Below are 13,795 nucleotides of genomic sequence, written 5' to 3' on the forward strand. Positions count from 1 at the left end.
AAGAGGGGGAAAGGAAGCAGCATTCTGAATATCTGAATTCTCTAATTGCAATACCATGTAATAGAAAGGGAAATGAATATAACAAAAGGGCAATTATCGTTGCAAGAAAAAGATTTGGTTTCCAGACAGTTGAAGTGTTAAGATGTTTGCTCTGTTTGCACTCCAGTGTTATATCGTGGGCTTTCATCTGGTGACCACTTGATCCTCCAGAACAATCCCATATACATAGAAATTGTCCAAAGGTAACGGATTCTTCTCACAATCAGTGTTTATACTAATCAAGCTATATAGATTGCAAAGCTCCCTTCCTGTTTAGGAATCGTCCTTTGTCATTCCTTCTGGCACTGGACTTGATCATCATTCTTATTGATCAATCTCTATATCTATATTGCATGGTCGCTACCTGCTACAGATCTCTTGAATCAATCCTCTAGTAGGACTGAAGACTGTCTAGGGGCTGATCACCGCCATCTTCTCAACACATCAGTTCCCCAATCGATATCTCTCAGCTCAACACTGCTGTGATCATCAGTTCCATCTCTTCTGCACCTGCCCAGAATATAAGAAGAAAACAAACATAAAAATGCCTATCACTGGGTAAATCCCCTCTTCAAATCCAACACAAACCCCCAAACTAACCCAACTAAGTGTCTACTTCATCCCCTCAAACCCAAACGCCTCAACAGCCCTCCAAGTAATTACAGAGCGCCTCCGCGCCGCTTTCCCAAATGAAGAACTAACTCCAATCGGCCGCTGGGGCCTCGAGCAAAAGCTCCTCCGCGACACCCAAGGCCTACTCCCCTCTTCAAACTCAAACAAGAAACCCTCAAACCCACGCTACATGCAATTTCTCTCATTAACCCACTACCCAGCCCACGGTTTCATCTACACCTCGGAGCCAGAGAAGCCCATCCCAGCACCAAACCAGAATCAAAACCAAGGCGCGCGCGGCCCTGTAAATGCCATCGCGCCAGATCACTCCTCCACCCCGCCAATGGTTATGACGACTATCCCCCCTTCGTCATATGGGACCCTCTTCCAGCACTTCACCTACGCTTGCCAGCCCTTCTGGAACCACCGGTTCACGCTAGCTGTCCCGAACGGGATCGTCTATGAGGTTGGTGACTTCCGCGTGCGTCTTGGTGACGTGCGACAGACGTTCCCGACGGCGCGTGTGCGTGGCACAGTTGTTGAGATTGAGTGGCGTGGTCCGTCGGTTGTGGAGGCCATTCCTGTGGATCGGGAGGATGGATCGTTTGATGTTGGTGCTGGCGGTGGTTGTGATGTGGACGTTGAAGTCGCAGGTATTGACCTCGCTAGCTCTGCGATTGAAGAGTCGGATATCGATGCTGAGTATGCGGCTACTGCATCGCTGATTCGGGAGTTTTGGGGGAGGTTGGGTGTTGAGGCTCGGGAGGCGATTCTTATCCCGAATGTTGGGAGGGAGGTCAAGGATCGGTTGAGGAGGTGGAAGAAGGCTGGGTCTGGGGCTGATACTAAGGTTGATAGGACTGGCTTTGGTGAGCGTGCTGAGGATGACCCTGATCCGTGGTCTGGGGCAGATGTTGCGAGGCAGTTTATGGAGGTTTTGAGGTTTAATCGATAGCTGTATGCTTAAATGGTGGGCTTTGGTATGGATGAATGGTTAGGTTACTTCTTATACGCTTGCTACGGTATTTCGTGGACATGGACATGGTTGGTTGGCACAGGGTGATGTTGAAAGCCCAGTACCATCAGAATTATAGGGAGAGGGAGAGAGCCATCATTCCTATATTATGAACACTTGACCCAATGTACCGCCCAGTCCACTCCGTCTGCATTTCAAAGCACACGCTTGATCGTAAATCATCCAAAATGTATAGCCTAGTGAGTATAGACTACAGGAAATCGGTATTGGAAAATTGAAATGGAAGAGAAACATTCTCGTTAAAAAACCGCGACGTCAGCTAACATTGAAAAAGGCGCACGGTGGGAACGCGGCGTTTATTTTTGCATCATGAGCTGAACGAACTCGTTGTCTATATGGAGACGGAGAGGTTAGCATTTGGGGAGGCAAGTGCCCGTAGGCTCCAAGATTGTTTCCAAAACATACAGTCGATCCGGCCATCACCATCCTGGTCCGCCTCGCGGATCATCTCGTCCACCTCGTCGTCGGTCAGCTTCTCGCCGATGGAAGTCATGACGTGGCGAAGCTCGGCGGCGGAAATGAACCCGTTGTTATCGCGATCGAAGACCTTGAATGCCTCGCGGATCTCCTCCTCGGAATCGGTATCCTTCATCTTACGAGCCATCATTGTAAGGAATTCTACCGCACGTCAGTAGCCGTCTCTCGTTTATACCAGTAGATTATGGTGAAGTACCGGGGAAGTCAATAGTGCCGTTGTTGTCGGCATCAACCTCGTTGATCATATCCTGCAATTCGGACTCGGAGGGGTTCTGACCCAGCGAGCGCATGACTGTGCCAAGTTCCTTGGTGGTGATTTGCCCTATTCGTAGGATTGCATGTTAGAATGTTTTCTTTTCTCTCGAGATTCCATCGCCGAGGACCCTGCTGTGGGCTCGACTAAGCTGTGTCGGGCGCGACCACACGTACCATCGCCATCCTTGTCCTATTTCGCAACAAAACAAACCCCGGTCAGCATGTATTCGATGATCACATCTTCAATGTGTGTGTGTGGTCACTCACAAACAGGGAGAAGGCCTCCTTGTACTCAGAAACTTGCTCTTCGGTGAGGGAATCGGCCTAGAGAATACGATGGTCAGGGAGGTTCAGCAGGGACGATGCCCCGCAATGTGGGGGGTTTTGTTGTCGATTATTTTCGACAACACAACTGATAAGTCAGGGGGATCATGGACATACCATGATGAATGTAGGTGGAAAATACAACAAAGTAAGGAGGGGTCAAATGAAGAAGAGGGTTAAGGGGAGCAGCCTTACGAGAGTAACCAAAATAGCGTGTCTGAGGTGCCCAGTCAGCGTCGTTTCGTCTCAGGGCGGTGGGACTCTCCTGGGGCTGAATGTTGCCACTGGCTGGGCATATGCATTGGTATTTCTTTTTTCTTCTGTTATCTCTTGATATCTCATTAGATCTACTCTGTACATGTGGATATACCTTTTCAATCTTTTGAAAAGTACTATCTTATATATTTCCTTCCTCATCTTGTATGATGTGGATGTAACGCCGGACAAGAAAGCTTGATCCCGTGGCCCAGGGCTATTATGATCGAGCTAACAGTGATACTATACCAGAATAGACAATGGGATTTGATTGCTCTAATTGCATTAGGAAGGTCTTGGCTTGTGTTTTATCTTGGATCTCTTTTCCAAGGCTATATCTAGTACTTTGTAGGGTGTAGACCTGCGGGTGTATTTATAGGCCTGGAACCAAGCTGACTATAAGACATATTATAATACCCTATATCAATGAAACATAGTTGTTCGGTTATTCTCCAGTCTATTAGTCTTCGAATTTGCATTACCTTGAGAACATCCATGGATGCATATAGTTACCTATTTGGGCCATATTGTGCTCGAAAATCCGGGGGTCCACTGTCAATGCCACTTTTAGTTAAAGCACACGAGCCATATAGTAAGCCATTTGAAGCTACCTAGGGGCTGGCATGAGAGAGACATCGGTATATTTATAGTAGAGAATATGTGCAAATCAAGCTGTCTTTAGATCTTACCCAGCCATACCAAAATTACCACATTCCACGTGGACAAAACCACATATTACATGATGAATACCATACGTGACCCCTTCCGACATGTGGAGAGCTCCTATCAACTTCTGGCTACATCGAGACTCTAAACCATTCAATCCCAGCCTAACACTCCCACCTGATCATGATTCCTATAACCTCAACAAACTAATAAATCAGCCACACAACTCGATCCTCCGGACGCCCTCACAATGTGGCGGGATCGAACCAACCTGTATGCAACCCCATATACCCTACCCTACCCCAAGCGCAACCCGTCAGCGCCGGGAAAGAGCCAGAAAAGAAAAGAAACACCACCCACAAGACCAACCTACAAATCATAACAACAACTAACACTCCACCTCCAAACATAGCTACTTCTCCTACCGCCAATCCCTCATCCACCACCCAGCCAAAAAGCCACACTTCACACCAACAAATGGCTTCTCCGACACACCCTCGCACCCGGAGGAAAACAGGCGCCTAATACCCGAAACGGACGAAGATGGCGACATGGTCATCGAGATGGACCTCCTCCCGCCGCGCTGGGTGGACGTGCAGGAAGAGGTCTCCGAGCTGTTGTCCGAGATCGCCCAGAACTCCGCCCAGCTCGACAAGCTACACCAGAAACACCTTCTCCCCGGCTTCGGCGACGAGGAGCTGCGCAGGCAGGACGAGGGCGTTATCGAGAGCTTGACGCAGGATGTCACGCGCTCCTTTCATGATTGCCAGCGCTCTATCATGCGCATCGAGACTATGGTCGGCGAGTCTAAGGCGCATGGTGGTGTTACGAGTGGGGAGGAGACTATGGCGAAAAATATTCAGATTTCGCTTGCTGCGAGGGTGCAGGAGGCCAGTGCTAGGTTTAGGAAGAAGCAAAGTACTTATTTACGGAGTATGGGACCACTTCTTTCTTTTTGTTTCGTTCTTGTTGTTCTCTTTCCGTGGCACAGGCGGAATCGGTTGGTTCAAATATGCTAATGCGATGATTTGTTTCTGTGCAGAATTGCGAGATCTCGAGGGTATCGCGACGCCGTTCGACGGCGCGCCTACGCAGGCCCAGAACCCATACACGGATCCGTCGATGATGGAGTCAGATGCCGACAGGTCCTTTTCGCAGACGATGTTGCAGGAGACTTCGCAACGGCAGACCGGTCAGAATGATGCTGCTATTGCGCAGCGGGAGCGCGAGATCAACGATATCGCAAAGGGCATTATTGAACTCTCGGATATTTTCCGTGAACTGCAGACCATGATTATCGACCAAGGAACCATGTTAGACCGTATAGATTACAACGTCGAGCGAATGGGCACCGAGGTGAAGGCTGCGGACAAGGAGCTGAAAGTGGTATGTTACCTTTCTTTTCTTTTCTTTTCATTCAATGTCGCTAGAATGAGAAACTGACTCATATAGGCTACGGGTTATCAACAACGAACCACTAAGCGTAAGATCATGCTATTACTTCTCCTTGTCGTGGTGGGTATGATCATTTTACTGGTCGTGAAACCGAAGGGGGGCAGTTCAAAGCCGCCACCACCTCCAGAAGATGAATCTTCAAACAATATCCGCTCTGTGTTGTCTTACCGGGGGCGAAGGCATCAGTTGTCGAACCGCTTCGCGCGAGATCGGTGGATGGATCCGGATATATTCCGATGACATTTCTTTTGCAAATAGAATGGGTTCATAGTTAATGTGACGAGAAGAGCAGACATCCCCGTTGCATATCGATAGTTGCTGTATTGCTTAGTTCTAGTCGCAAGCAAATAGGCACGTAAACACGATGTATATGGAGACACTAGACACCATGCAAGACACTGGCACGGAGAAAATCCGGAGAGAATCGGACTACGAGTCTGATAAATGCCATATATTACATGGTCCAACTCATACATTTAGTTACTTCATACACAAAAGTATGATATCTAGCATAAACCGAAATAATGCCCAAGAAGAAATCGATAGAATAAGAAAGAAATGAATAAATCACACCAAAACAAGAGAAGCCGACGCACATAAACCACCAAGGTAAAATCTGGCCTCGACCATTATGCTTCAAGCTCACTTACTGTTTGCCTGAGTGGCAAGCAGATCGGCAACATCAGCATCTAGCTCGCCGGCCGCAAAAGCCGCATAGTCCTCCTCGCCATGCGAGATCTTGCGCCTCTTTGCATGACCATCGGCAGCGACATTAAAGTCATTGCCATGACTCGAAGAAGTGGTAGTGGGCTTATCAATGATGGTAGACCCGTTGCCTGACTGCTGCATATCGGGGATGTTCATGGGGTTCCATTCTGAAGTGTCCTCGTCCGCCTCTTCCGTAAACGGGCCGCGGCGAAGCTGCTGCTTTTCTGGCTGTGGGGACCCCACCGGCGTAATAGCTTCCACCGGGGGAGGTGTCAGAGCTTCGACTTCTGGGCGGACGGATGCATCACCGTGTCCGCTGTGTTCGCCGGGGTTTGTAGAGGACTCTTCGCTGGGTAGACCGCGCATAATCGCATCTTCGACTTCGCGCTTCTCGGTATCGACTGAGGCTTTCTTCTGCGCGATCTCGGTGCTAAGGCCTTCCTCCTTCGATAGCTCCGCACGGTTGGTCTGGAGAATCTTCTCAAGCCCATCGATCAAGGCGCGGCGCGACTTGATTACCTCAGAGACGGAGTTTTCTGCGTTGGCAAGCGTCTTCAAGAGTGAACTTAGACGCGCGGCGTGTACAGGCAGCGTAGGCTTCGGTGTCTTGGAGTCGTGAAGCTTATTGAACTCCGAAGTAGCGCTTGTGGCGGAGTTGGTGGAGTTGATGACAGCCTTGTTGAGAGTAACCTGCAATGGGTTGAGAGGCTGTAGTTCGGACGGGGTGGATCCCGAAGAAGTGTCCTTGAAGAAAGATCCTCCGAGGGTTTGTTTCTTGTTTGTGGGACGAGCTTTGTCGAGTTCTGTAACATGATCAGTTTGGCTAGTCACTCGTGCGTATTGATCCGACCTACCGTCTATACGAGCTTCCACTGCATCCAAAATAGGACCATCGAATACACTGCGTTGTCTCCAGACCTCCACGACCCGGCGGATCCTTTGTTGATATTCACCCGGCGAACCCTTGTAAGCCGCTGACGTAGCGTCGACAATTATCTATTGTTCTGTTAGTTTGAGTTGCAATGCCGGACCGGTAGGGAGACGGACTGGGGATAACGCAATAAGGAAATCATGTTTTCCGCGTACTTTCGATTGCTGGGCAACCTCTGTGTATATGATCAGCAAGCAGAGCGGAGCTCGGGTGTGGGAGGATATGTATACCATTAGCTAGGTAGATCAAGTTGAGTCGCTTGGGAGGCGGCGATTCGCGAATCTTTTGAAGCCAAATTTGTCCAGTCCGTTCAGCATGGCGTCTAAATTTACAGTCAAAAATTAGCAAGTCTCTTTGAGATTGGAGTAAGCGTCTGTACCTGTGGAACATGACCCATTGCGCAACAGTAACGATGCTCTCCTGCGTGTCGTTCAGAGCTGATAGCTTTGCTTTGACAGCGTCATCAGTAAAAGCCATAATGATAGAAATAGTAAGCACTTGAATTAAGCAGCAAGCTCTTGAGAAGTGAAATTATCGGATCTGAAGTGCAAGTCGCAATCACTGTGAAAGCAAATAGGAAACGAGGAGCGATTGAAGATCACCGGTGGGATTTAAAACTGCAGCTAAGTTGCAATCAAGAAAAGCCACCAGAACAAAGCAAAAGGGATATCAAACGAAGATCTCAACTCTCAATCTTCTTCACCACAAGTGAAGTTGAAGTGGTCTGTACCCCAAAGCTTGAAACATGGATAAGCTTACCGCCCCGGAACCGGCAGAACAACGGGCCTCCGAGCCCGCCCCGGCCACACCTGTCAACACTGCTTCCTATAACAATCAACTTCCTGACCCTTTGATTACTTCTTCTCAAGACCATCTCCTTGATTCAAACGTCTTTATTGAATCATACAACAGTCAAGTACAATCCATTCCCAGCATGGCTGACCGTTTCCCTTCCCTAGAGGACTTCTCTGAGGGTATGCTCAACCCACCTTACTTGCTCTCCTTACACCGGAGCTAACATGACCCGCATTTAGGCCAAACCGAAGTAGCTGACGTCCAAGCCACCACCGATGATGATTTCCTTGCCCGTGAGCGTGCCGCGCTCGGTGAAGATGCCGAGCAATTCGCTACTTCTCAAGACCACGTTGCCGGCGCCAATGTAGGCACGATGGATGACGACCTTCTCGGCGGAGGTGATGAGCCCATTGAGGAAATTGGCCAATTTGAATCATCCTTCCCCTCCGTTGCGACACAGAACCAGAATGAGGTATGAATTGGCTATTGGATACATTGTGGTGAACATACAGTATGCTGACCAGGGGTTACATCTATGCAGCGCGTTGCTCCCGGTGGCACAATCACTGGCTCCGGCTCACCTTTCCCCCGCACCGGATACCAGAGCGCGCAGGAACCTGAGGATGAGGGAGATGCTGTTCGGTGAGTTGGATCTCAGGCTCTGAATGACGGGGCGCATTGCCTTTGCGATTTGCATTCATCTTGTTTCGGCTCTGGTTCCCAAGCTAACGTCTGTTTTTCCATCCTCAGTGAATGGCGCGAGAAGCGTGATTCTGAGATCGCCCGCCGTGCAGAGGTCTCCGCCGAGAAGAAGGCCAGTACCGTCAAGAAGGCACAAGAGGATATTGACGACTTCTACGTTTCCTACAACAACAAGGCCGATAAGAACCGCTCCCACGCCCGCGCCGAGGCCGAACAGTTCCTCGCGAACCGGGAGGATACCTCTGCGGGTGGCACTAGCTGGGAGCGCATTGCTAAGCTGGTTGATGTATCGGGCAAGGGCTCCGCGGGCGGTGCCAGCGGCTCCGGCAAGGAGCGTTTCCGTGAATTGTTGATCGACCTCCGAAAAGACCAGGAGGCTCCCGGCTCCAGCGGAATATAGGTGGTTTGCTTTGGCGCGTGGGGGATAGAAGATTCGGGAGTCCGGGGTTAAGACGTGGTATTCACAAGTTTCCCACATTTACTCATATGATATGGCTTTTTCTACATCCCCCTCCCCGCATTATTTGGTAGCCTGGCCGTGATCAGGCCGCTACGTCAATTGTTCTCTTTATTTTATTTTACTCAACGCAGCGAAGTCTCTTAGGGGGGTTTGTAAATTAGTATCTCACTCAAATTGATAGCATCGTTAATACCACGGATTTCCTTCGCCGGCCGATTAGCTCTGATGAATGGAAAGTTACAAATGTACGATAATATTGGGAGTAGTTGCTAACCTGTTCTCGGATTAAGAGAAATAAATAAATGCATACTCAATTCATATCATCATCGCTTTTTGCATATCCTTAGTCAAGCTCGGTAACGTCGCCACCGGGCTCACCCACTTCCTGCTTCCCCTCGTCTTCCAACTCCTTCAATTTCTTCTGGCCCTCAGCTGTCGTCGCATCCACAATCCCTTCCTCCAAGCTGAGCATACCACCATTGCCCAATTGCTCCACAACGACCTCTGCCTCATCAACGGACATCTTGCCGAGAACCTTGTTGACTTCGTCCAAGGACTCGGTTGCCAGTGCCTTTTGCAGGTCTTCAGGGAAAGCGTCGAAGATCTTGCGTGCCTCAATCTCAACGGGGTCTTCGCTGTTGGCGCCGGGAAGGTTGATGGTTATCTTGGTGTTGGGGTCAACGGCGTGCAGCTGGATTTGCTCTACGCCCGCATGATCGTTGGACGCTGAGCCGTCCTTGCTAAGTTCAGCGGAGCGGGATTTGATACGAGCGTAAGTTTCATTGACATCATTAAGGAACAGGGTTGATGCGCGGTGATCTTTAGTGGTGATGCTAGAAGGTTATATGTTAGCCATTGACTGAAGAAGAGAAAATGAAATACGGGCAGAAGATTGGCATACCGAGTGAAGAACAGCTGGATACCGTCACGACCAAGCGAACGGCAGTATTGCAGAAGAAGACCTTGGTGCACGCACTGGCGAGCATAGTCATCTTGACCCTTGAGCTGACTGTTGAACGCCTCAACGAGTAGACCATCAGTCTCTTTCTCGGCGACAATTTCCGGGTTCGCTGAGATGAACTGTAGATAGGCCTTGTAGTCTCCAGGCTTGAGCTGAGCAAACTTCTTCGCTAGCGGGCTAATCTCGACATCGGCAGGATCTTCATCATCGCCTTCATCATCGGCCTTGGCGGCGGAGCTTCCTGCACCAGGGTTCAGGAGTTCAACAGAGCTCTCCTTTGCTTTGGCAGCCGCCTTCTCCTTCTCAGCAATCCTGGCCACATGCGATTGATTGAAACCTTCATGTAGCTTATCGCTGGTGATCTTGGAGCCTTCCTCCTTCTCAAGTTGCGCAAGCTTTGCGAACAATTCCTTTTGAAGTGCTTGAATCTTTTCCAAGTGTCCATTCACACCCTGGATGTATGCCTTGAAGAGGTTCTCAGGCTTAGAATCGCCAATTTCCTTTTTCACCTGGTCCACCAGTGAGCTCATCATCTGGGAAAACTTGGGTTGTTCCGGCTCGTGTGTGTATACTCCTTCCGGCGGGGTGGGGGCTTGATCTTCGGCGGGATTGCTGGCGAACTCCATGATTGTAGTGAAAATGAACTCGTCGGGGGATGCAGACGAGTCTTCGTGCTTCTTCAGAGACTCAAGAAGCTTGTCGATGCGTGACAACAATCCATCATTAATTATGCGCTCGTACTTCAAGGTTTTGATTTCATGACGACGCTGCTCTCGTTGCTGGTGAATCTGGGCTTGCTTTGCTCGGATAAAAGAGCGTTTGTCGACATTGGGATGAACTTCGATATCCGAGTCATCTGACAGCTCCAAGGCGTCCCATTTGCTGTAGTCAAGCACCATCTTGTCTGACAGTGAGTGTGCAGGAGTAGAGGTGGGGTGGTGTATCAGCGGCAGAGGAAACAGGGGAGGAACAAAAGTTTTTGACGATCCTGATGCAAATGACAATTCAGCAAATTTACCGATATATTTTTGAAGCGTTTCAACCTAGTGAAACTCGAAAGAAATGAAGCTTCTGGCCCAGGACAGATGAAGTATCTAGAGCTCTCGACCGGCTTCCATGGGCGGTAAGCACGGGCAAAATCACGAGCGGTCGACTAAGGCAAAACCGGCCCCGAAAACCGCTTTGCCGATGACCGTGGGCGTCGGACGAAGCTCCAGACACATCCGCTCCTAGTCCATTGCACGTTCCAAGGAGCTGAATGTGTGCCATGTGATGTGCTCAACTTGAACTTTTTCCCTTTAGATATGGCATGTCGACGTCTTATTCGGTGACATCATTGTAACTCCAATTCCGTTTCGATCCTTGTCCGATCCGACTCCGATATGCGCAGTGCCAGGCTGCCTGTGTCTCTGGCCTTGGGTGTCAGCCCACGGCAGGCTTTGAGACCATATAGCTCCTTTACTCGCGACCTACTTCCTAAAGCGAGACCGCCTATTATCTCTTCCGCCGACCACAATGGGTTGAACCGTCTCTATTCAACCGCCTCGGGTACACTCCGGGATGGTGCGAACCCACTCTTGCTTCAAAACAACAGCTTCAAATATACCCCTTCTACGTCTCGCATTGTCTCCCAAGCATGCTTTTTATGTTCAACTTCCCAACTTTTCCAAGCGAAACCATCCGCATCCTCCACAGTGCCAACTACCCGGTCAGCTCCAGAACTAAAAGAAGAAGTGGAGGAGGACAAGGGCTTCGAATTGTCTGAGCGAGCAGCGCAGGCAGCGCAGGTCAACATGAGCGCCAGGTTGGCCAAGGACGGCGCATCGGGAAAGAAATCCGGATTCTCCGAAATCTGGCGGCTTTTGAAGATCGCGCGCCCTGAATCCAAGGCCCTTGGTTTCGCCTTCTTTTTCCTCCTAATCTCCTCTTCAATCACAATGGCAGTTCCCTTCTCCATTGGTAAAATCATGGACTCTGCCACCAAGAGCGTAACCGAAGGAGGGGGCGAACTGTTCGGCTTGAGCATGCCCATGTTTTACACTGCTCTCGGTGGAATTCTACTTCTGGGTGCTGGTGCAAACTATGGGCGCATCATCATTCTTCGAATTGTTGGTGAGCGAATTGTTGCTAGGCTGCGTTCCAAGCTTTTCCGTCAAACCTTCGTGCAGGATGCCGAGTTCTTTGATGCCAACCGGGTTGGTGATCTGATCTCGCGCCTTAGCTCCGACACTATCATTGTTGGCAAGAGTATCACGCAGAACCTGTCCGATGGTCTACGAGCTGCTGTTAGCGGTGCAGCTGGTTTCAGTCTGATGGCCTATACTAGTGCAAAGCTGTCTACTATCTTGCTTGTGTTGCTTCCTCCAATTGGTCTCGGCGCTCTCTTTTACGGTCGAGCCATTAGGAACATCAGTCGCAAAATGCAAAAGAACCTGGGATCGTTGACTAAGATTGCGGAAGAGCGCCTGGGCAACGTCAAGACTAGTCAGTCGTTTGCCGGTGAAGTTATCGAAGTCAACCGGTACAACAAACAAGTTCGCAAAATATTCGAGCTTGGCAAAAAAGAGTCTCTTATTAGCGCAACCTTCTTCAGCTCGGTGAGTCGAAAGTCTTGATTCTTTCTGGCTTCTTATTGATTTTGACTGACTTCTTCCTAGACTGGCTTGATGGGCAACATGACGATCTTGACCCTGCTTTATGTCGGCGGTGGGATGGTTCAATCGGGTGCTATCAGCATTGGAGAATTGACTTCGTTTTTAATGTACACTGCTTATGCAGGCTCCAGCATGTTCGGTCTCTCCAGCTTCTATTCAGAGCTGATGAAAGGTGTGGGTGCGGCGAGTCGACTCTTTGAACTGCAAGATCGTGAGCCCACGATTCACCCAACCAAGGGTCTCAAGGTCGAGACCGCGCGTGGACCCATTCGATTTGAGAACGTCACGTTCTGCTACCCTACCCGCCCCGCTGTGAAGATCTTCCAGGAATTGAACTTCGAGATTCCTCAAGGAACTAACGTTGCGATCGTTGGACCATCCGGTGGAGGCAAATCTACCATTGCATCCATTTTGCTCCGGTTCTATAACCCCACCGAGGGCCGGGTCTTGATCAACGGGAAAGATATCAAGGGCATGAACGCCAAGTCCCTTCGCAGAAAGATTGGCGTTGTTTCCCAAGAGCCTGTGCTCTTCTCTGGAACAATCGCCGAGAACATCGCTTACGGCATTCCTCAAGCAACACGATCGGAGATCATTGCTGCTGCGCGCAAGGCCAATTGCCAATTCATCAGCGACTTCGTAAGTCCGCCAACCAGCTATTATTTTGGCGAACCTAGCTAACCTAGTACAGCCTGATGGACTCGATACTCACGTTGGAGCCCGTGGAGCCCAGTTGTCTGGCGGTCAGAAGCAGCGCATTGCCATTGCGCGTGCCCTTATCAAGGAACCTGACATTCTGATTCTGGATGAAGCCACTTCGGCCCTCGACGCCGAATCCGAGACTCTCGTCAACAGTGCGTTGGCCGCTCTGCTTCGCGGCAACAACACGACAATCAGCATTGCCCACCGTCTTTCCACCATCAAGCGCTCCGACACCATCATTGTCCTTGGCCCTGACGGCAAGGTCGCCGAGCAAGGCTCCTACGAGGAGCTCAGCTCTCACCCGGATGGCGCCTTTACGAAGCTCATGGAATGGCAAATGAGTGGTGGCGAAACAACGCCACCTCCGGTCAAGTCTATGGAGACAGATCAGCTCTGGGAGTTCCAGAAGGAGGAGTTAGAGCCTGAGCTGGAGGAAGATGACGTAGAAGAGGTAGAGGAGACAGCCTCTTCGAAGAAGGAGTGATCGTATTCCACACCTTGTTTACTCCTGACCCTACCGTTACACGGCCATCTCCTTACGATGTCTTTTCATTCTTGTTGATTTTTTCTCCTTGGAATACATGTTCCCTCATCTACACTCACCTCTCACTCTTCCTCTCTTCTCATACTCCCGCACATTTTGCATGTTAGATTTTGCGATAGATACTAAGTCAGCAATTACTGTGTACAAATCTCGATATCAATATTATTGTTTCATTGTTTGTTCGGGGCACCGCTCTACAACCTTGTCCAGACCCCAAAT

At 49.9% G+C, this 13,795-nt stretch overlaps 7 protein-coding genes across 7 annotated transcripts; 4 read left to right on the top strand and 3 right to left on the bottom strand.

The window, feature by feature from the left end:
• Positions 1-583: 583 nt before the first annotated feature.
• On the top strand, positions 584-1,606 carry N7525_005116 (uncharacterized protein; the record flags this gene model as incomplete). Its single annotated transcript, XM_002565118.1, has 2 exons — positions 584-597; positions 649-1,606. The coding sequence occupies 2 exons, from the start codon at positions 584-586 to the stop codon at positions 1,604-1,606; spliced, it is 972 nt and encodes a 323-aa protein (XP_002565164.1).
• Positions 1,607-1,954: 348 nt separating this feature from the next.
• On the bottom strand, positions 1,955-2,863 carry N7525_005117 (calmodulin; the record flags this gene model as incomplete). The annotated part of the gene is made up of 6 exons (XM_061213284.1): positions 1,955-2,018; positions 2,093-2,305; positions 2,361-2,486; positions 2,594-2,609; positions 2,687-2,743; positions 2,861-2,863. The coding sequence occupies 6 exons, from the start codon at positions 2,861-2,863 to the stop codon at positions 1,984-1,986; spliced, it is 450 nt and encodes a 149-aa protein (XP_061070305.1). The 3' UTR covers positions 1,955-1,983.
• A 1,051-nt stretch (positions 2,864-3,914) lies between these two features.
• Positions 3,915-5,359, top strand: N7525_005118 (t-SNARE syntaxin TLG2; the record flags this gene model as incomplete). The annotated part of the gene is made up of 4 exons (XM_061213285.1): positions 3,915-3,937; positions 4,077-4,597; positions 4,707-5,050; positions 5,117-5,359. The coding sequence occupies 4 exons, from the start codon at positions 3,915-3,917 to the stop codon at positions 5,357-5,359; spliced, it is 1,131 nt and encodes a 376-aa protein (XP_061070306.1).
• Positions 5,360-5,761: 402 nt separating this feature from the next.
• On the bottom strand, positions 5,762-7,235 carry N7525_005119 (CTD-interacting domain-containing protein; the record flags this gene model as incomplete). The annotated part of the gene is made up of 5 exons (XM_002565115.1): positions 5,762-6,630; positions 6,682-6,823; positions 6,875-6,933; positions 6,989-7,080; positions 7,138-7,235. The coding sequence occupies 5 exons, from the start codon at positions 7,233-7,235 to the stop codon at positions 5,762-5,764; spliced, it is 1,260 nt and encodes a 419-aa protein (XP_002565161.1).
• Positions 7,236-7,503: 268 nt separating this feature from the next.
• Positions 7,504-8,655, top strand: N7525_005120 (clathrin light chain CLC1; the record flags this gene model as incomplete). Its single annotated transcript, XM_002565114.2, has 4 exons — positions 7,504-7,732; positions 7,793-8,025; positions 8,095-8,195; positions 8,304-8,655. 4 exons carry the CDS (start codon positions 7,504-7,506, stop codon positions 8,653-8,655), a joined length of 915 nt encoding a protein of 304 aa, XP_002565160.2.
• Positions 8,656-9,058: 403 nt separating this feature from the next.
• Positions 9,059-10,575, bottom strand: N7525_005121 (Hsp90 co-chaperone CDC37; the record flags this gene model as incomplete). The annotated part of the gene is made up of 2 exons (XM_002565113.1): positions 9,059-9,548; positions 9,617-10,575. The coding sequence occupies 2 exons, from the start codon at positions 10,573-10,575 to the stop codon at positions 9,059-9,061; spliced, it is 1,449 nt and encodes a 482-aa protein (XP_002565159.1).
• Positions 10,576-11,058: 483 nt separating this feature from the next.
• On the top strand, positions 11,059-13,516 carry mdr2 (ATP-binding cassette permease mdr2; the record flags this gene model as incomplete). Its single annotated transcript, XM_002565112.1, has 3 exons — positions 11,059-12,273; positions 12,334-12,969; positions 13,022-13,516. 3 exons carry the CDS (start codon positions 11,059-11,061, stop codon positions 13,514-13,516), a joined length of 2,346 nt encoding a protein of 781 aa, XP_002565158.1.
• Positions 13,517-13,795: the final 279 nt, after the last annotated feature.

This window comes from Penicillium rubens (genome assembly GCF_028828025.1).
Source record: "Penicillium rubens strain IBT 27055 chromosome Unknown utg000002l_segment0_segment0, whole genome shotgun sequence".
Taxonomy (NCBI): Eukaryota; Fungi; Ascomycota; class Eurotiomycetes; order Eurotiales; family Aspergillaceae; genus Penicillium; species Penicillium rubens.